Source organism: Impatiens glandulifera, unplaced genomic scaffold (genome assembly GCF_907164915.1).
Source record: "Impatiens glandulifera unplaced genomic scaffold, dImpGla2.1, whole genome shotgun sequence".
In the NCBI taxonomy this organism is placed as follows: Eukaryota; Viridiplantae; Streptophyta; class Magnoliopsida; order Ericales; family Balsaminaceae; genus Impatiens; species Impatiens glandulifera.
Genome location: NW_025919459.1, coordinates 108,055 through 130,390, shown reverse-complemented (window position 1 = coordinate 130,390; position 22,336 = coordinate 108,055). Strand labels below are relative to the sequence as shown.

At 32.3% G+C, this 22,336-nt stretch overlaps 1 protein-coding gene across 1 annotated transcript; it reads right to left on the bottom strand.

The window, feature by feature from the left end:
* Positions 1–518: 518 nt before the first annotated feature.
* Positions 519–20,364, bottom strand: LOC124918013 (cucumisin-like). Its single transcript, XM_047458282.1, has 9 exons — positions 20,186–20,364; positions 4,286–4,377; positions 3,937–4,183; positions 2,461–2,974; positions 2,283–2,383; positions 1,948–2,163; positions 1,763–1,874; positions 1,347–1,560; positions 519–1,269 (listed from the first exon to the last, which is right to left on the bottom strand). Exons 1-9 carry the CDS (start codon positions 20,362–20,364, stop codon positions 743–745), a joined length of 2,202 nt encoding a protein of 733 aa, XP_047314238.1. The 3' UTR covers positions 519–742.
* Between the last annotated feature and the right edge of the window lie 1,972 nt (positions 20,365–22,336).

Sequence of the window (22,336 nt, the reverse complement as noted above, 5' to 3'; positions counted from 1 at the left end):
CGTAACCTCACACTTTCAAATGCTCGCCAAACCACACTTTCTAAGGTAGATAATTTTGACTTAGACTGGTCAAATTTACCCAATCAACTAGATAAATTTGGCCAACTTTCACTATTTTAAACTTTACATGGTTCCTAGCCTATTTATCTTTATCAATTTAAATCCCAAACTTCTTTCTCGAATTAATTTGATATAAATATAAAATTATTTTTATAAGATTCGGCCTTTGACCTTTATCTTTTAATCAATATCTCATTTTGTGATATTTTGAGTTAAATTAGAATGTTATTAGTTTGATCTTTTGAGTCTTTTCCATTTATAATAAATAGATAGACATCTTTATTAGAATTGAAGGTAGTGAATAAATTAACCAAATTAATGGTCTTGATTGTAAATAATATTATTCATGAATAGCCAGGCGATTCCACTGCTAATCCCAATCCAACTAATTGCCCAAGATAAATACCAAAATGTTAAATTTTGCATGAAAACTACCACGAACATACAAAAATCAATCCAAAGCAATCGGCGTTAAATAAATCACAATCGTGAAGAGGTTTAATACATCCACAAAGATATAGCACACCACACCAAACCATGAACATATGCTCTCGAGACACATTCTCTGAAAACAATTTGTTCTTTGACAACCCGTCAATAAAATAAAAAATCACACCTTTCTCTATAATTACCTTATTTATGTCACAAAATCAATACTATGCAATATCATCATGTTTGTTGTTTATATAGTGGCAAAAATAACAATGGGGCTTCTCACTTTGTGCGTTGCATCTGCCCACGACAAAGAAGCAGAGACAATGGAGCTCAGGTTAACTATTCCCTCAACAGTAACAGTGAATGACTGAGTTTGTCCGACACTGGTGAAAGAAAGTGTGCTGGGCACCACTTGTACTTTTAGTGTCGATGGAGCAAGAACCGTGGCAGTGTAAGTAGATGAGGCCAATCCAACATTGGTAACTCTCCTATTGAAGGCGACTCTAAAAGTAAGCGAAGGAAGGACACCGACAGATAATGAAGGTATGTTCAAATTCCAAGCAGTATCATTCCCAAAACTGATGCAGGTGCTGCTGTCACCCGTAACAGCTTGCAATTGCCTGTCGGTGTAGCCTTGCCCACACAAGAACTGCACATAGTCAGTTTGATTGGCATCATACACAAGACCAGGATCAATGGCCCCTACAGGGTTTATGTGACCTGCTCCATAACCAAATTCCGCTAGTGGGGTGGTCTTTGGACTCATCTCAAAGGCTGCAAGAGAATTGTTTGGAATTTAAGAAGAGTATTCAATTAAGTTTTTCAAAAAATGAATATATATATATATATACCCGTAGTCATAAGAGCAGATCTTATAGCAGATGGAGACCACGATGGATTGAAGGTTTTGACATAAGCAGCTGCACCAGTAGCATGTGGGCAAGCCATTGATGTGCCCGATACGATATTAAATGGAAGTCTTCTGTTATCTGCTTCTATTCCTGTAGGAGAATTTGCAAGTGTCCATGCTGCCAAGATATCAACACCAGGGGCAGACAAATCGGGCTACATAAAGAGGTGAAACTTTGATATAATTTCTTGTATGGTAGAAGCATTTCTAAAGTCAAACTTCAACTATAATCCTCATTTTTTTCTTTTTTATTGACTTAGTTGAGGTTTAATAAACTCATTCTTACAAAGATGCCGCTCCATCTTTAACAATACAGTAAAAGGAAAGGTTATAGAAAAAGAGGAAAACATATACAACCTTGAGGATGTGAGATGTTACAGGATTCGGTCCCCTAGATGAGAAGGATACAATATATGGCGCAAATCCATCAACAGCTTCATTACTCTTCAATATTTTCGCAGTTGCATTGCTGTTTCATACAAAACAAAATCAAAATCAAATTGCAAAAGTTTAGAATTATTCTATAGTACACCATTATATACCTTGTGCTAATATAGGACAAGATTATATTTCCATCGTTAGCGCTAACAAAAGTTGCAGGGAGTGCAAACACGTAAGCGTTATCTTTAATTCTATCTCCTCGTACAACCATACCAGCTGCTCCGGCCAAAAGAGCTGCTTCCCCTAAATTAAGTTCGTCGCATAAAACAATCTTACCTTTTACCAATGTAGCATCTAGTGAGTTCTCTCGGCAAAGGCTGCAGTGTATGAGAGTAATAAGAATACCTTCTGATAAAATAATCACTATAAAATTCTTTTTTCAGAAGGCTAGTATAATTTGCATACAATTTTAGATAAATTCATAGTTGTAATATACCTGGATACAATACTAGGAACATTCCCTGTTCTATTTGGCACATTACCACCATACACTATATTGGAGAAACCATTAGGATCAAACGAGTTCACTGTAACTCCCTGCATTAGATAGACAGAATGAATAATCAAATCCATGCTTTGCTGAAACGAGAAGAAATGATAGTGAAAGGCTTCACCTGAAAAGTGGCAGCATTACCCAACGTCAAATTGGTAAAGAACTTACGATCAATCGTGCTTGCTGCGACTGAAAGTGCCCATGGAGAAACATTCGAGACAGTTCCAGCTCTCGGACCTGAGTTTCCGGCAGACATTGACGTAAGAATTCCTTTTCTCATGGCGTGAAAACTCCCAATAGCTATTGGATCGCTGAGATAGGCTTGAGGAATTGGGCTTCCGATAGAAATTGATATTATATCGACCCCATCATTGATAGCATCATCGAATGCTGCGAGGAGGTCGGCGTCTGAGCAACCGTCGGACCAACAGACTTTATATACGGCGATCCGCGACGACGGGACTCCTCCTCGAGCTGTACCGGCGGCGAGACCAGAAAAGCTTGCCGAAGTAACAAGGTCGCCGGCGACCGTTGAAGCTGTATGAGTTCCATGACCCTCAGAGTCTCTTGGCGATTGGATGTCATTTTGGCCGAAGACTTTATCGATTTTGTAGTACCTTGCTCCGATAATTTTGCTGCATTCAAAGAGTTCTAGCTATTAGCTATTAGGGTTTGTCTTTTTATTTTTAGTTGTGTAGCTTTTAAAATATATACTCTTAAATTATTTAGGATTTAAATTTTACAAGTTTATAAATATTTTTAATTTTATTATTTTAATTTTAAGTTTAAAAAATAAAATTATTATTTATTTAAATAAATTAAGTATAATTTTTTCATATTGTTATTTACATATTATTATTTTTTTTTATTAATTTATATTTAAATATATAAATTAAATAAATTAATTAAATATAAAATACTTAATTATATATATATATATAATAATATATAATTATTATTTTTTTAAATAAAACTCTTATAAAGTTAAAGAAATTTGATGAGTTTACAACTAGTCAATAATTTTAAACAAATTTTCAAAAATTTGGACGGTTTTGTTTGTGTTAAATGATCAAAATATAGATATTTATTTATCCAAATCACTGAAAAATCGAAGGTTTATGTAAAATAATTAATCAGTTTATAACTCATAAAATTTAGAGTTTACATAATTATATGTAATTAATTATTTTATATCTAGTCTATTTTAAAATTTTAAATATATAAATAATAATTAAATAATACTCTTACAAAAATTATATTTATAAAGTTAATTATATGAATTTATTTATTTGAATAAATAATAACTTTTTTTAATTTATAAATATAAATTTGTTTTTGAACGTAAATAATATAAAATTATAAAATTAAAATTATTTATAAACTTATACAATTGTAAAATTTTATTATAATAAATTTAAAAATATTAAAAGTTTACCTATTAAAGAGTTTTATTTATAATCAGACTTGATCAACCTTCTCTAAATTGTAAAATTGTCAATCTTCTCTAAAGTCGTAAAATCACAATATTTTAAAAGTCTTATCAAACAATACTTACTTATTACACAATATTTTAAAAGTCTTATCAAACAATACTTACTTATTGCAAGTAAAATTGGTTAATCCCGTACAGGAGCCTTTCCATTTAGTTGGTGGGGGTCCAAACCCGGTATCCTTAAAGCTATCGGACTCAGGCCATATTCCAGTATCGATTACTCCAACAATAGTGTTGCTCTCCACTGTTGTTGCTCGTTTAACCGTTTGTGGAAATCTCATAAAATCCCATGATCTTGTCGTGTGTAGTTGATTGATTTTATTTGGAAACACTGACACCACTTCTTGTATCGCTGATAATTATATAAGCTCAATTAAATTGATGCATAAAAACAACATGTTTATGATATTATTAGTGAGTTGATAGAATCTTTGATACGAATTGATGAACTTACACGAAATTTGTTGAACTTCATCGCTCGTTAACATAGCGACAAATCCATTAAAACTATTTTTGTAACTGTAAATAATTGACGCCGAAGATGAGCTGCTCAAAAAAAAAATCCCAAATAAATTTGACATTGTTTATATTAAACTATAAACAAACTAAATATTCTTCAATAGAAAATTATTAGTAATTTCACCTTCCAAGAACTTTTTGTAGGAAGGTCGAATGCATTAAAGATGGAGGGATCCCCGGTATTAGTTTCAAATCTCCCATATATATTATATATTCCTGTAAAAATATAATATAATGATAGTGTAAATTTTTCAATAATCAAAAATAAATTATTTCCAACATGTGCAATTTAGGCCTACATCTTACAATCAAGGCAAAGAAGTACCCTTGTTTCACTTTTATTTCTTCTTTTCTAAACAAATGCTTGAGTTTAAAAGTTATATACATGGATTTAATTAAAATGGAACAAAATTATTCAAAAAATAATGAAATAAGATCAATAAATAATCACAAAACTAAGGCGGTGTTTGTTAATCGATTTAGATTTGGGAATTCTAATTAAGAAAAAAAAAACTAAAAAAAAAGCAAAGAATAGAATGTGTGCCTGTCGATCTTGTCCATGAGTGCGGATAGGAAGAATGACGAGGAAAATACATAATTGAAGAACAATTAGAACAATTGGATTTCTTCTTGTTTGCATCTTGAAAGAAAGATGATTTTGCCTTAGTTTAGTTTGGAATGAGGTATTTATAGAACTATCACTAAATATTTTATTTATAATGAAGAAAGATTCTTAACATTATAATACTTAGAATTGTTTGACATTTTAAAATCAATTTGCTTGCATATATGGTATTTATTTTATGCAATTTATGGTTAGATGCATTTGATATATACATGGAATAAACATAGATATCAGTTAAGAAAATTGAAACTAAAATGGATAAAATTGTTTATTTGAGAATGGGTCAAAATAATAAGTATGTTTGTTTTACTTGTAATGTTTTTTTTTGTTATTACATGTAAATTTTTATTTCAATGTATATGGGACAAATTTAGGAATTCGAGTTGGGTGGCTTAAAAATAAATTGAAATATACTTATAAAAGTAACTAGAAAGTTATAGATAAAAGTAAAGTGGATAAAAGTAAGTTTTATCTTTTAAAAAAAAAATAGATAAAACAATTAGTATATTAAATTAAAAAAATTAGAGATAATGTCAAATTTGTAAAAAAAAAAAAATAGAAAAAATAGAGAATGTGCAATTTATGGTCATATTTATATTTATTGAAGAACATAAATGTAATTTATATTTGAAATAGGAAAATTTATAAATGCAGTTAGGTTTTATTAATAATTAAATGAAAATCCGCACAATTCATTAACTTGCATGATTTTTTTTTTTTAGAAAGAAATATTCTTATAATAAAAAATTAATAATCAAGAGTTTTAAATTTTATAATAAAATATGTAATACTTTATAAATTCATAACAAATAATTTAAATTAAGTAAAATTATAGATGAAACACTGATTTACACAAATAGTTCTCTATATAGGATACCATATTATTTAAATAATTATATTATTTAATAAAATAATATATCATATTTTAAATTTAGGCATCATACTATATTTTTAATAATATATAATTATCTTTAGAACTATTACAAATGAACAATTTTAATCTAGGATTTTCAACAATTAATAAAATTATAACCAAAAATATTAATAATATGATTAAAAAAACATATATATTAATATTTCATAGATTAATAATTGTTATATATTATAGCCTACAATTAAGTTCAAATAATAAAATAGGTAATATTTTTAATAGTATAACAAAAATAATTAAATATAATAATTATGCAAGCAATCTAGTTAAAATAAAATAAAAAATTGACGCATACTCTTTTAAAAATTATGTACGTACAATTTAAATATTTTCTGTAATACCAATCAATTTATGGTTATTAAAAATAATAATAATAAAATCACATATGTTTTAACAAAAATAAATAATACTATATTTACACTTTAGATATGTTTGTTAAATTTACATCTAAAAATACACCATTTGTACAATTAATCTGGTAATTTTTTCACATATTTACAAAGTTGTCAATTTTTTACCCTTTTTTATATATTTTATTTTTATTTTCATTTCATTTATATTTTATTTTTTCCAAATTTTTTATTTATTTAAAATAGACTTTTAACTTAATCTTCCATTTTTAAATTAATGTTTTAAATTGATCTCGTCCCAATTTATTTATTTTTATCAATTTCGATCTAAGGTCTTGTTCAAATTGGGGTTTTTTAAATAACCTAGAGGGAGAAAATAATAATGATCAGTGATAATTTTGAGGAGGTGATGTTTATTTTTGGTAAAATGACTTAAAGAATATTGATATATATAAATAAAATAAAAAATAATAATTTAAAATAAAGAGTATTTTAGTTAATGAAATGAGTGATATTATGGTTGAGAAATGATTAACTGGAAAATTAATTTTGATTAAATTTTTTTAAAACCAAAGGAGAACCAGGCCTAAAATATAATCTTAAGTTAAAAAATAACTAATATTATTATAATTTTTTTTATATGAAACATATAATAAGTATTATGAATCTAAGTGTTTAACAAAATGGTGTATCTATCTACACATAAATAATCAAACAAATAAATAATATATATATTTAGTTATTGAATTTTTTTTTTCATAAAAAGCGTATTAAAATTATATTTTTAAAAAATGTAATTTTTTTATAATTTTTCTTATAAAACATTTGTTTATTTATTTATTTTTAATATAAAAATTAGTATAATCCCAAAAAACTTTCACATTCAAAACATTTATTTTCATATTTGCACAAAGATGAGATTAGGTTGGTAGCTGGATTGACCTTTTAAAAAAAATTGAAACCATAGATTTATTTATTTTTGTTGAAATTTAGAAAAAAAAAAAAAAACAATATACATTATTACTTATTTAATTTTTCTATTAAAATTAAGATTTGTAACTTAGACAAATATAATTACTACTTGACCTTGAACTTAGAAAAATATATAATTATTAGGATCAATATTTTTTTATTACAAATATATATCCACAAAGGTAGTATTTTTTTTTAAAAATACACATATTATTATTTAAATATATTTGTATAATTTATTAATATTTTTATTAAAAAAATTGTCAACTAAAAAAAATTAACACCAATCAACTTTTTTTCTTTCTTCTTTTTTATTAATTACATTTAAACATTTAGTTTTGTAAAATATACATGTCATTATTTAAATATATTATATAAATTAATTGTTTTTATTATTCAAATTTTTAACATAAAAAATTACCAATAATTTTAAATGATAGTTACTCAAACCAAAATTTTAATTCTTTAAGTTATAAATTTTAATAAAAAATCAATTAATTATATAATATATTTAAATGATAATATGTATATTTAAAATATTGAATATTTAGTGTAATTAATAAAAAAAAGTATTAGTTATATATTGAATTTAGACCAAACTTTAGGTCAAAATTGATTGAAATAAATAAATTAAGCTCCAAATCTATTTAAAACAATGTTTTTAAGTTAATTTGATTTTAGATAGAAGTTTAGGATTAACCCAAAGTATAGTTTAGGTTTAATGTAAATTAAGTAAGTTTGAAAAAAATATAATTTATTTTAGTTAAATAAAAATAAAATGTATGAAATATATATAAAAATATAACTAAGTGCGTTATTAATATAGTTTTATATAGGAAAAGATTAAAAATGTCAACACCATTTTATTTTAATTTTAAATATTTTTAATTCGAATTGAATATTAAACTTATTACCTTTAAATAAATACTTTTTTTTTCTTGTTGAGTTATTATTGAATTAAATATATTTTAATTTGTTTTTTGTATATGTAATATTTTATTATATATATAAAAGTTAGACTAAGTGCTTGAATATCATTTAACTTGAATCAACAATATTTTCAAATAGTGACTATCTAGTATGATATTAATTAGACAAAAAGCTTTATAGATTAAAAAGAAACATAAGAAAATAAAATAACACAATTAAAGTAAGAAGTCTTTTTATATTGCAAGTAAACTTAGGGTTTATTTGATCGGTTCTTTTGAAGAAAATAATTATTAAACAAAGTTAATTATTTGAGTTGACATAAATTATTTTTATTATAGCGCCCACATTATTCCGTTTCTCATTCCCTCCCCTATCACTTTATATATATATATTAGTTAAAAGATTTGAGAGAATTTTTATTTTAATGTTAAAGTTTGTTTGAACATTTTTAATTTTAGTTTTATTTTTTAATTTATAAATTTAGTATATATATATATATATATATATATATATATATATATATATATATTAAGTATGAATGGAATTTGTAAAATTTGTTTTTTAATTTGCTTGAATATGTAAGATTAATTAGAATATTTGGATTGACTTGATATGTTAATGTATTTAATATTTTAAAGGTTTGATTATTAGGTATTACATGGTGTTATTGTGAATTAGTTAGTTATGGTCTTTGTTTTACTTTTTCATTTTTGTTGTTGCATCCAACTTTTTTTTTTTTTTTTTGGCTAAGAGAAGTTTAATCTACTTTATTTTTTTTAATAATTATTTTATTTTTTCAATTTTTGGTTGTTGGGTTCAACTATATACTGTTTTTTAAAGAGATGTTTAATATATTTATTTTATTTTTTCAATTCTTTAAGGGTTATGATGATATTTTAAAAATGAAATTAATTAATTCAACTCAATGATAAATGATAAACTAAAAAAAAATGTGTTTTTATTCTTCCATTTCAATTTAAGTTGTTCTAAGTCGGAATAAAATATTATATAACATTTGGTCTTTTATAAAAACACTTTCGCAACAAAATTGTAAATTTGTTCATTTTGTATAAATTCAAAATATTCGTTACCACAAAATTATGAACTTTTTCGTTATTTATTGTTCTTCTCTATAAAAATTTTGAGAAAAAAATTATAAATTGTATAAGATGTTTACAAATTTTAAGCCTCCATTTCATTGTTACAAGACAACTAATACAATATTTATTGTTTTAAGTCTAAAGTAGAATAGTAATAAGACAATAAAATAAGTGGTTTTAAATCTCCATTTGGTCAAATATCAAAACAACCAATACAATACTCATGGGTTTAATCTTAAGTTTGGTCAATTACAAGATAATCAATACAACCAATATGTATTGAACATTTGAGGACTTTTTCTTTCTCACAAATATTTTCTAACCTTTAACAAATATCATGACAACTTCTTATTTTACTAAGGAAATGGACAACTAAATATTTAATTTCAAAGCAACATATTTTTTTAGTTTTGGGTAACTTAGGGATGAGGTGAAAAAGACTTGGAGATTTGTTGGAAAGGTCAATCATTATATAACTGTCATTTTGCCACTAAAATTTCAAGATATTATTGTTTTAACAACATTTTTATTGACTTTACCTAGTTTCTACAACTTTTATTGTAACATTTCTTGAAAATGTTGCATGTATGAACTTCAGGCTCGGTCTTGATTGAATAAAGCCACGTATATTCTTATCATCAACAATAAGTAATTAATTTGTGAAATAATATAGGAGGGTATATGAGAGGTACGAATGACCGAGGCAACGATATCAAGTTTCAATAAGAGCATGATGAAGTATCTTTAGAAAAAGTCCATATTTTAAGCATCTTATGAGAATTTCCACTTTCATAACCTTTAAAACACACTAGGTTGGATAAAACTTAGAAAGTACATTATTATATGTGATAAATCTCATTACACTAAGGCACATGTAATATTGCAATGTCATAAGCTTGTTTGGACTTTTAATTACAAAAAACTCTGACAAAAGTTATATATACTTTTATAAATTACATCTCTTAATCTATATTTTATTTGAAAAATGATAGGGACAATGAAAACAAGGTCATGAATCCGACGTGGCATGTCACATCACCCACATCGACCATTTAAAAAAAAAAATTATATATATTTTATATTATTTTTTCTATTTCCCCGCTATTTTTTCACTCTTTTCTCTTCAGCTCCCTCTTCGGTGATTCAACGATTTCTTCCTTTCAGCTATTTATGCGACTTCAGCGTCTTCTTTCTTCTTCAGCTTAAAAGTTCAAAATTGTAAGTCTACAAGTTTCTCCGCTTCTATTATCGTCCGTCTGCCCTTTCATTTCTCTTCGTTTCTAAGATTATGTCTCTTCATTTCGGGAGAAGCTTATTCCTACAATTGCATCCAAGTTTGTCGAAAAGATTCGAAGATAAAATCCCGAATATTCCTACATGATTTGCTCTTATTTAGACGTGTCCCAAAAATGTCCATATTCGGGATGTTTTTCTTTAGCGATCAGAGTTTAGCGATTAGGGTTTTGCGATTAGGGTTTTGCGATTAGGGTTTTGCGATTAGGTTTTTGCGATTGGAGAATAACATCTAGAACATGCACATTTTCGGGAGAAAAACATTCCGAACATTAACATATTCGGGACGTTTTCTCTCAAAAATGTGCATGTTCGGGGACGTTTTTGACCTCAAACATATAACACTTCCAATGTACTTTCTTCTTTGTTGGTTGGCTGGGTGTGTGTATGCTTGCTGCATCACCTCTAGGGGTAGTTACTTGTCATGCAATTCAAATATAAGCTCTTAGGTTATACATCAACCTAGTTGTCAGTTCTAATTGTTAAATCACGAGCAAGGCTAGCAATATATACATTTGTAGTCTTTAATGTTTTTATATATCTTTAGCCATTCCTTTAATCACATTTTCAATAGGGGAAGGGTTCATTCTATTTATCAACTATTTTCTTTTCATATATTGCTCTAGCAAGAGATACATTTGTAGTCTTTAATGTTTTTATATTATCTTTAGTCATTCCTTTAATCACATTTGTAATAGGGGAGGGGTTCATTCTATTTATCAATTATTTTCTTTTCATATATTTCTCTAGCAAGAGATACATTTGTAGTCTTTAATGTTTTTATATATCTTTAGCCATTCCTTGAATCACATTTGCGATAGGGGAGGGTTCATTCTATTTATCAATTATTTTCTTTTCATATGTTACTTACTTTACTGTTATAAATTGTGTAGCATGATTCATTTATTTGTTTTTTTAGAGTATATAAAAGGAATGCCCAAAAAGAGACAACAACTACAGAGAGTACAACTACAACAACTACAGCTGAACCCCTAAAAATACCAAAAGTTTTCCACAACATGTTTTTTTACTAGGACCTCGTCGATGAGATTTTACAATCTTATTCAACGACTATCTGATGAACAAAAAGAGGCCGTGAAGGCCATAGGCTTCAGAGGTCTTCTGTCACTTTGCCTTTATAAATGCCCCGACGAACTCTCTCGATACCTCGTCAGGTTATTTGATTGTAGTAGGTATGGGATCATCTTATGGAGTGACGAGAAAGTCAAAATAGAAGAAGGGGATGTTCAGTACGTATTGGACATCCCTAGAGGGGAAATAGAGATTGTAGAATTAGTTAGAAATGAGACAAGGTGCCTCGAGTACTTTATCAAATTGATGGAGTGGAGGAGTCGAGAATTACACATAACAATGGCGGTCTAAAACAACCGAAATACAAGAGAAGATCTTGTAGAACACAATAACTGACAATAATTTTAAGATTGACTTTGTACTATATGTTGTCAACAACTTTTTTTGAACATCGCAGAGTCAACAATCCAAGTATAGAGTTAATCCCAAAACCTACATTTCAAAGCATCATTCATTTATATACACTTTTATGCATTGTTAATAATCCTCAAATCTGTTTTTCTACTTGCGGATTTAAAATTCTCAAATATATTTTTGATGTTAATAATATCCCAAAGTTTAATTGGTATCAAGTCATACTTAACGAATTATTTAATTCCTACGAGAAGTGGAAGAAAAACGAAAAAAGTAATTACATATACCGCAAACATTTCTTATTGTAAATAATCTTTGTCATCAGGACTTTATTTTGGTGGTTTATTCAAATATAAATGTTTATAACATATTGAATATATATATATATGTTTTCACTTGTGCTACTTATATAGAGTTTGCAACCCTGAACTCCAAATGTTTTCACTTGTGCTACTTCTCATGCAGAGCCTATAAAAGGCTACAGGAAAAAGAAAATATCCCCGAGAGTGGCTTTCAAAATAGATATCAAGAAAGCTTTTGACTCTGTTAGATGGGAAGCCATTCGAGACTTTCTGATTGTTTTTGCTTTTCCTATGATTTTTATCGATTGGATTATGCAATGCGTTTCATCATCCTGCTTTGTTGTTAGCGTCAATGGAGTCCACAGAGGCTATTTCAAGGGTGAAAACGGGGTAAGGCAAGGGGACCCCCTCTCTTCTTACCTTTTCGTAGCTATCATGGCGATCTTTGAGAGCATCTTCGCGATGTTCCGAAAGAATCGTCCATACATCTTTCACCCATTCTGTGAGGTAGAGGAGGTAACACATTTATACTTTGCTGACGATTTGTTCATTCTAGCGCACGCGGACGTTGATTCCATTAAAACTATTAGGGCTGCACTAACGTTCTTTTCTGAGGTAACAGGTTTAACTATTAATGAAAGCAAAAGTGTGGCATTTTATGGAGGCGTGAAGGACGAAACAAAGCAGGACATCTTCAACATCATGGGCATCAAGGAAGACAGATTTCCCATAAGGTACTTAGGAATTCCGTTAACTGCGAAGCAGATCGAGATCTCACACTGCAAGCCGCTGATTGAAAAGGTAAAAAACACGATATCTAGCTGGGCAGCGAAAAAACTTTCTTATGTAGGGAGGATCGAACTTATCAAAACCGTGGTTATGGGCATAGTTGGCTATTGGGCGCAGCAAATGGTCATTCCGAAGAAGGTAATGAAGGAACTCGACACACTGATGAGAAATTTTATCTGGGGTAATAGTGGAAGAGGAGGAAAGAAAGTCAAATGGACCGCTCTCTGTAAACCGAAGGACGAGGGAGGCATCGACTTGAAGAACTGTATCGAGTGGAACAAGGCTCTAACCTTCAAGTATCTGTGGGCTTTGGAGCGCAATCAGGAGTCACTATGGATCAAATGGGTGCATACGAAATTTATGAAACACGAAACCAGCATCTAGACCTGCAAAATTCATGAAGGTATGAGCTGGTCTCTAAAAAAGATTCTTAAACTAAGAAGCGATATTGCAAATCTTTATGACATCCGACTAGGGGACGGGAAAGGCACTCTATTCTGGCACGACCCTTGGTTTGAAAACCAGCCTATCATCAACAAGGAGCAGTTTCAAAATACTCGTATCAGAAGGGACTGCGCAAAAGCGAAAATCAGAGACATCAAATACGGGAATTGGAACTTGCTCTTGAGAAGAATTCCAGAAGGAAAGAGGATACTTGATCATATAAGTAACATACAACTACACGACAGACCGGATATTCATGAATGGAAAGCTGAGGACAATGGAAAGCTGGTATTGAAGAAAATATGGGAGGTAATCCGGGAAAAAGCGCAGAAAGTAGAATGGGCTCCTCTTGTATGGTCAACGAAGATTATCCCTCGACACCAGTTCATCCTATGGCTCGCCTTCTGGGAAAGACTCAGCACACGTGATCGTATCAGTAAGTATATGAGCATCCCGGACGCGAGCTGTCTTCTATGCATAGGAAATGAAGAAACCATAGATCACCTATTCGGGAACTGTTGTATTGCTTCGGAGCTTTGTGACAGATTCTATAAAAGCCTGGAGCTGATCAGTTTCCCGAGCAAATGGAATGAAATCAAAGAAGCGGCACTACTCAAAGCCAAGGGAAATAGATTTGCAACAAGCGTGTTCAAGTGCGGCTTTGGAGTAGTGGTGTATAACATTTGACAAGAACGGAATGCAAGGGTATATGACAGAACCCGTAGGAGCATTGACAAATTATGGAAAGATATTGTATCGGATTGCAGCGCCCTCGCGGGAACGTGGAGAGGAATTCCAAGCACGTAGCAGAACTGGAATATCTGTAGGAACTGGAATTTACCATTTTTTAAACTCACTAGAATTGAAAGCATTGTAAACAGATAATTCATTTACGTTTTTAGCTTTTATTCAGAATGTTACGACTTCAAAATCATTCTAGGCCTGTCTAGAATGATCTCTTAAACTCGTGGTTTTTTTCCCGTTTTTGGGAATTTTTAATGAAATGAAGCTAAGTCGTTTTCCCAAAAAAAAAATAATGAACATGGATAACTTCCCGATAAATAAGAAAAAGAATAACTTGTTGCAAATAATTGTCGCGGACAATTAAAATTTTAGCTGTGATGGACTAAGGAGAAGTACAATTGTTGTGTTCTTAACAAAGAGAATTAGCACACGAAGAACCTACCTTATGCTAATTCCACAAGAACTATTAAGAAGAGTTTGATCTGTTGAGTTATAAAGTCTACGCTTATAATAAACTTTACAAGTGTTAATTAGAGTTTATTGGGTTTGTATTTGGTTTTGGGCTTGGGCCTGACCAAGAGTTATTTAGGTTTATTAAATGAATGTTTACCCTATAAATATGTGATTATTAAGGGCTTACAAGGTTGAGATATAATTCTAGAGAGATAAAGTGTGAGGCAAAAACTTTGTATTCCTTTTTCTTCTTTTACATAGTGAAATCTAGTGGTGGCTGAAGTGGACGTAGCTCAATTTGAGTGAACCACTATAAATCTGTGTCTTCTTGTGTTATTTTTTCTTGTGTTTTTACAGATTGTTTCAAGCAGGTCGGATTTGGGAGATACAAATCCTAATAACTGGTATTAGAGTAGCTATGTTAGATCTGAGCATCGAAAACAATGACAAGTGAGAACAGTATAGGACATGGGATTGGAAGATTTGATGGGACAAATTATGCCTTCTAGAGAATGCAGATTGAAGATTATCTTTATGGAAAGAAGCTTCATGTTCCTTTGAGTGGGAAACTAGAGAATACGAATGAAGCTGAATGGAAACTCCTTGATATACAGGTTTTAGGAGTTGTCCGATTGACGCTAGCCAAGACGATTGCTCACAATGTAGCAAAGGAGAAGATCACAATGGGTCTGATGAAAGATCTTTCTGATATGTATGAGAAACCATCTGCTAACAACAAGATACACTTAATGAAAAGACTCTTTTACTTAAGAATAGTTGATGGTACTTCTGTCACTACTCATTTGAATGATTTCAATATAATTGTGAATCAATTGCTATCTATTGAGATTGATTTTGAGGATGAAGTTAGTGCCCTGATTTTGTTAGCATCTCTACCAAATAGCTAGGAACATATGAGGACAACAATTAGTAATTCAGTTGGAAATGCTAAACTAAAATTTGTTGAAGTTAGATATCATATTTTGTTGAAGAGGTTTGTAAAATTGATTTTGGTGAAACGTTCAAAGATTCTGCCCTGAATGTGGAAAACAGGGGTATAAGTAATGATAGAAATTTCAACTGAGGTAAGAGCAAATCTATGTCGAGGAGCAAGAGGAGTCAGTCCTAGTCTGGACGGATATTTAAGTGTTGGAATTGAGGTGAACAGGGTCATTTGAAGAGAAACTTCAAAGCACCGAAGAGAAACAGTGATGATAAAAATGATGCAGCCAATGTTGTTATAGAAACTGTCACTAATGCGTTACTTATGTCTGTTGATAGCCCGATAGATCCATGGGTTTTGGACTCGGGAGCATCTTTCCACACCACTACCACAAAGAATTAATGGAGAATTATATGGTTGGAAACTATGGGAAATTTATCTCGTAGATGGTGAGCCACATGATATTGTTGGCATGGGGACATCAAATTGAAGATGACAAATGGTTATGTTTGGAAGATTAATAAGGTGAGACACAGTCCAGGTTTAATGCGCAATCTGATTTCTATTACACAACTTGTTGAAGAAGGTCACAATTTCTGTTGTGGAAATGGTGCATGGAAGGTGACTAAAGGAGCAATATAGTTGTTGCTCGATGTCACAAAATTGGAACATTATACACGACTTCAAGTTGTAGAGAAATAGTTGTTGTTGTAGTTGATGACTCGAAGAACAGTGAGCCGTGGCATTGCAGGTTGGGCCATATGAGCGAAAAAGGGATGAAAATTCTTTTGAAGAATAGAAAGATTCCAAAACTGAAATCTGTTGAACATCAGTTATGTGAAAACTGCATTCTTGGAAAACAGAAATGGGTGAGTTTCTTAAAAATTGGGAAGGAGCTCAAGAAATAAATGCTAGAGTTGTTACACACTGATAGAAGGACCTGCACCTGTTACTTCTATTGGAGACAATATTACGCGACGTTTATAAAATGATTCGAAAGAAAGGTAGGGGTATATTTTATGAAGCACAAGTCTGAAGTATTTTCTATTTTCAAGAAATGAAAGGTTTTGGTTGAAAATGAAACAAATCAGAAAGTTAAGTGCTTGAGATCCGACAACGGAGGTGAATATATCAATTCAGATTTCAAAGAGTATTGTGTTGTGAATGGGATCAGTATAGTGAAGAATATTCCCCGAACGCCTCAAGAGAATGGAATAGCTGAACGAATGAATCGAACATTGAACGAGCGTGCTAGAAGCATGAGATTGCATGCAGGGCTGCCTAAAACCTTCTAGGCAAAAGTTATCAATACTGTTGCCTATTTGATAAACAGGGGACCCTTCGTTCCTCTTGAATTCAGAATTCCTAAAGATGCCTCGTAAACCTTTCTTATTTGAAAGTGTTTGGCTGTTTATCATATGTTCATATTAATGAATGTGATAGGAGCAAGCTTGATCCAAAGTCTAATAAATATTTTTTCATTGGTTATGGTGATATCGAGTTTGGTTATTGTTTCTGGGATAATCAAAATTGGAAGATTATTCGTAGTAGAAATGTTATCTTCAATGAACAGGTTCTCTACAAAGAGTGTGTTGGGAACACATCAAATGGTGATTCCAAGTTGGAAGAGACTGATACAGTCGATTTGAGAGAATTTTCAGTTGAATATATACCGACTGTCGAAAAAGAACAATGTGTTGTTGAAAATGAAATCATTGAGAACGTGGCCCTAGAGGTAAATTAACAAACACCGGTTATACAGTTGAGAAAATCGTCAAGAAATCGAAAACCAGTTGAGAGGTGGTCTCCATCTCTGAACTATATCTTGTTGATAAATAAAGATGAACTTGAATGCTATGAGGAAGCAATACAATCTGATGAATCAGTTAAGTGAGAGTCTACAATGAAAGATGAGATGGACTCTTTGACGTTGAATCATACTTGGGAGCTCACTGAGCTACCAAAAGGTAAGAAAGCACTTCACAACAAATGGATCTTCAGGATTAAAGACGAACATGATAAAACCATGAGGTACAAGGCAAGGTTGGTTGTGAAAGGATTTCAATAGAAAGAAGGTATTGACTACAATGAGATCTTCTCTCTAGTAGTTAAATTGATGACAATTATAACTATTTTGAGTTTGGTTGTGAAAGAAGACCTTCATCTTCAACAAATAGGTGTCAAAACTGCTTTTCTTCATGGTGATTTAGACGAAGAGATTTATATGCGACAACTAGAAGGATTTGAAATCAAAGGAAAAGATGAGCTTGTGTGTAAGCTTCAGAATAGTCTGTATGGTTTGAAACAGGCTCCAAGGAAATGATACAAGAAGTTCGATAGCTTCATGAAAAGTAACAATTTTCTGAGGTGTGAAGCTGATCATTGCTCAGATCTAGCCTAGCTTCTCTGATACCAGTTGTTAGGATTTGTATCTCCCAAATCCGACCTGCTTGAAACAATCTATAAAAACGCAAAAAGAAGAACACAAGACACATATTTATAGTGGTTCACTCAAATTGAGCTACGTCCATTTCAGCCACCACCAGATTTCACTATGAAGAAGAAGGAATACAGAGTTTTTGCGTCACATTTTATCTTTGTAGAATTATATATATCCTCCTTGTAAACCCTTAATAATCACATATTTATAGGGCAAACATTCAGATAATAAACCTAAATAACTCTTGGTTAGGCCCAAACCCAAAACCAAATACAAACCCTATAAACTCTAGTTAACACTGGTAGAGTTTATTATAAGTGTAAACTCCATAACCCAACACTTGAGCTTTGCACATGAAGATGCGATTTCCTGAAAAAAGATTCTTGATAACCAGATTCAAGAGATCTTGAAAATTGTGCACGAAGATGCTACTTTCTAGTAAAAGATTCTTGACCACTTGTTTAAAAAGATCTTAAAAATTGCAAATGAAGATGTGGCTTTCTAGTAGAAGATTCTTGATAATTGGATTCAAGAAATCTCGGGAATTGAGTATGAAGACACGTCTTTTTGACAGGAGATTCTTGATAATTAAATTTAAAAGATATTGAAAATTGCGCATGAAGACATTTGGGGATTTCTAAAAATATTGTGAATTAAGGTTAGACATGCCTCAAAATGAATGATGCTGGAGACCAATATCTAATTTTTAGTATTTATTCAATCATGAATTAAATTTATAGATAATATATAATCATGTAAAAACATAAAATATTCAGAAGAGTTTATGTTATAATATAAGAATAATATATTTATAAGATATTATCAAAATATGATAAATTATTATATTATATTAATTCCTTATAAGTCTAATTTAATATTTATTTATTAGACATAATCTATGTAATTTAATATAATATTGTGTTACGATCCTCGAATAAGAAAGCGCACCCTCCTCGGTCCTATGGAACAATTGGGCCAGCTTTATGTTCCGTGTAATAATTCATCTTTTATCTTCTCTTATATTTCTTTAAAACTGAATTCTGTTATTTTGTAAGTTGTTTAACAAATTTGTAACCGACTCTTGGGTACTTCAGCCTCTTTAAATGCTGATGCCCACCCCACTTTTTGGGGCTATGAATTGAATATTTTGGAACTTGGTGCTCTAAGTTATCTCTCGGCCCTCCTCCCCCTTCTTGGACCGCTAGGTGTAATCTAGTGGTATTTCTCTCCTCCCCTCGGCTCTTCTCTCCCTAACCTCGAATTCTCCTCTCATTCTATGTCCACTGCGCTTGAGTGTTGAATTCCATCATCAAGAACCCGTTTCTTGAATTAAAGAACTTGAAAGGCTCGATCATAATTTAAAGTCTAACATCTTGGTATCAGAGCTGGTCGATTCTCAACATGGTAGAAACTCGTCAGCAATCAGAAATGGATGCGCTCAAGGCCCTTATTGAAAACCTGTCCCAACAAACAGTCGCGATGCAAGCTTCCATAGACCGAAGATTTGATGCGGCTGAAGAAAGAATGGCAGCCTTTGAGAGCGGGGCATCTGGAAACGTGCAAGAACCCCGCCACAGACCCTATGATGATAATTCTTTCCATGGTCCTTCACCATTTAGGCCCCCGCACCCTGGCCAGAACCGCGACCAACACTATGCTCCTCCTACTCGGCTAACCAAGGTCGATTTTCCTCGGTTTGATGGGTCGGATGTCGAGGGCTGGCTAATATCTGCCGAGCAATTTTTCAGGGTGGATAAAACTAGGGATGCCACGAAACTAGAAATTGCACCCATTCACTTTTCTGGCGAAGCAAGAATGTGGTATGGATCTTATCTACAGAATCGAGATCATATGGAGGCCCTATCTTGGGAAGTGTTCAAGAGAGATCTTATGACGCAATTCAGACCCTCTATAAACGACACTCCAATGAGACAGTTGATGAATCTGAAACAGGTTGGGTCGGTTCAAGATTATAATCTACAATATATGTCGATCTCTCAAAAACTCTACAACATGCCAAGGGAGTACGTCATAGATTGTTACTTGTCCGGTCTAAGGGAGGAAATTACAAACTGTATTAGGTTGCGATTCCCAGATTCTCTAAACGAAGCCATGGCCATGGCTAAAGTCCAAGAAGCAACGTACCGGTCTTTAATGAGCAATGGGAATTTGTACAGCGACGAGCCACCACTACTGCCCAATCCGAGCATCGTCAAACCAAGTTGGCAAAGCACGAACAGAGCCCCATACATCAAGCCGAGCTCGTCATATGGGTCTTCTTCGAGTGCAAATCAGGGCCATGTTAAGCAATTAGACCCAGCCTCAATGGATGAAAAGAGAAGGAAAGGCCTATGCTACACTTGCGACGAAAAATGGCAACCAAATCACAGGTGTAAATCAAAGTTATTCATGGTCTCGGCCAATCAAGAAAATCAAGAACCCGACCAAGAACCTGCTCCGGAGGTAGATCTTGATGATTCTCTTTTGTAGCCTGACGTAGTGGAAGAATTAGCCATATCCTTACATGCATTGACGGGTTCTAAAACCTTTCAAGCGCTCTAGATTCTTGGTAAAATTGGGAACCTACCGGTCGTGATCTTAATTGATACAGGCAACACTCATAATTTCATTAATAGCAGGATAATGAAGAATATTAGCCATGACATACTTCCCACCCAAGTGCTCTCGGTCCGAGTGGCAGACGGCTCTAACATTCTATGCTCTAGTTTCTGCCAAGATCTGAAATGGTCTATGGAAGGCAAGTTTTATCAAGCAAATATGAAGGTATTGACAATGACAGGGTATGATATTGTGCTGGGAATCGAATGGCTGATTACTCTAGGCCCTTCAAAATGGGACTTTGAAAAATTAACACTCTCTTTTAAAAGGGAAGAGATAACCACGGTCTTGCAAGGCATACCCCATACACAAATCAATTTAATGAAGGGTGATCACCTAGAGAAGTTATTAAAGAAAGGCAATGTTGCTTCCATGATCCAAATAAGAAGTAAAAACGAAGCACAATTTTTCTCGCTCTCTACAAGGCCACCAGATGATATTCCTGAAGACCTTCAGCAAATTCTAGATGATTTCAGCCCAATATTCCAGCAACCTGAGAACTTACCACCCGCCAGGGAACAAGATCACCGTATCCCATTAAAGGAAGGCACAGAAGCTGTATGCATGCGTCCCTACCGATATCCTGCCCTGCAGAAGACAGAAATTGAACATTTGGTCAACGATATGCTAGACAGGGGAGTCATAAGAAGAAGCCACAGCTCTTTTGCCGCCCCTGTGGTGTTGGTCCGAAAGAAAGACTTATCATGGAGAATGTGTATTGATTATAGGCGGCTCAACTCAGCAACCATTAAGGATAAGTTTCCTATCCCGGTCATTGAAGAGTTAATGGAAGAATTGCATGGGTCCAGGTTCTTTTCCAAGCTCGATTTGCGCTCAGGATTCCACCAGATAAGGATGCACCCAGGTGATTGCCACAAAACAGCATTCCGTACTCACGAAGGCCTGTATGAGTTTTTGGTGATGCCCTTCGGCCTAACCAATGCACCGTCCTCCTTCCAAAGCTTAATGAACGCGACCCTGAAACCATTTTTAAGGAAGTTCGTGCTAGTATTTTTTGATGATATCCTAGTATACAGCCCGAGATGGAAGAAACATATCCAGCACCTACATAAGGTACTTTCAATATTGCAACATAACGAATTATTCCTTAACAAGGGGAAATATAATTTTGGGTGCAAGCAAATTGCCTATCTTGGCCATATCCTTGACGAGAATGGTGTAGCCACAGATCCAGCAAAGTTAGAAGCAATGAGCACATGGCCAGTTCCAGAATCTCCTAAGCAATTGAAAGGGTTCCTTGGTCTGACCGGATACTATAGAAGATTTATAAAAGGCTACGGCTCCATAGCACGACCACTCACGGCCCTATTGAAAAAGGGTCAGTTTGAATGGAATAAAGAAGCTGAAGATGCATTTCTATTGTTGAAACAACGTATGCTTTCCCCTCCGGTCCTGGCGCTTCCAAATTTCGATATTCCCTTTGTAGTAGAGACCGATGCAAGCGGAATTGGTATAGGGGCAGTTCTAATGCAAGAAGGTCGACCAATTTCATTCATAAGCAAAGGGATTGAACCAGAAAAGTTACCATCATCCACATATGGAAAAGAACTCATGGCCTTAACCTTTGCGGTGGAGAAGTGGCGA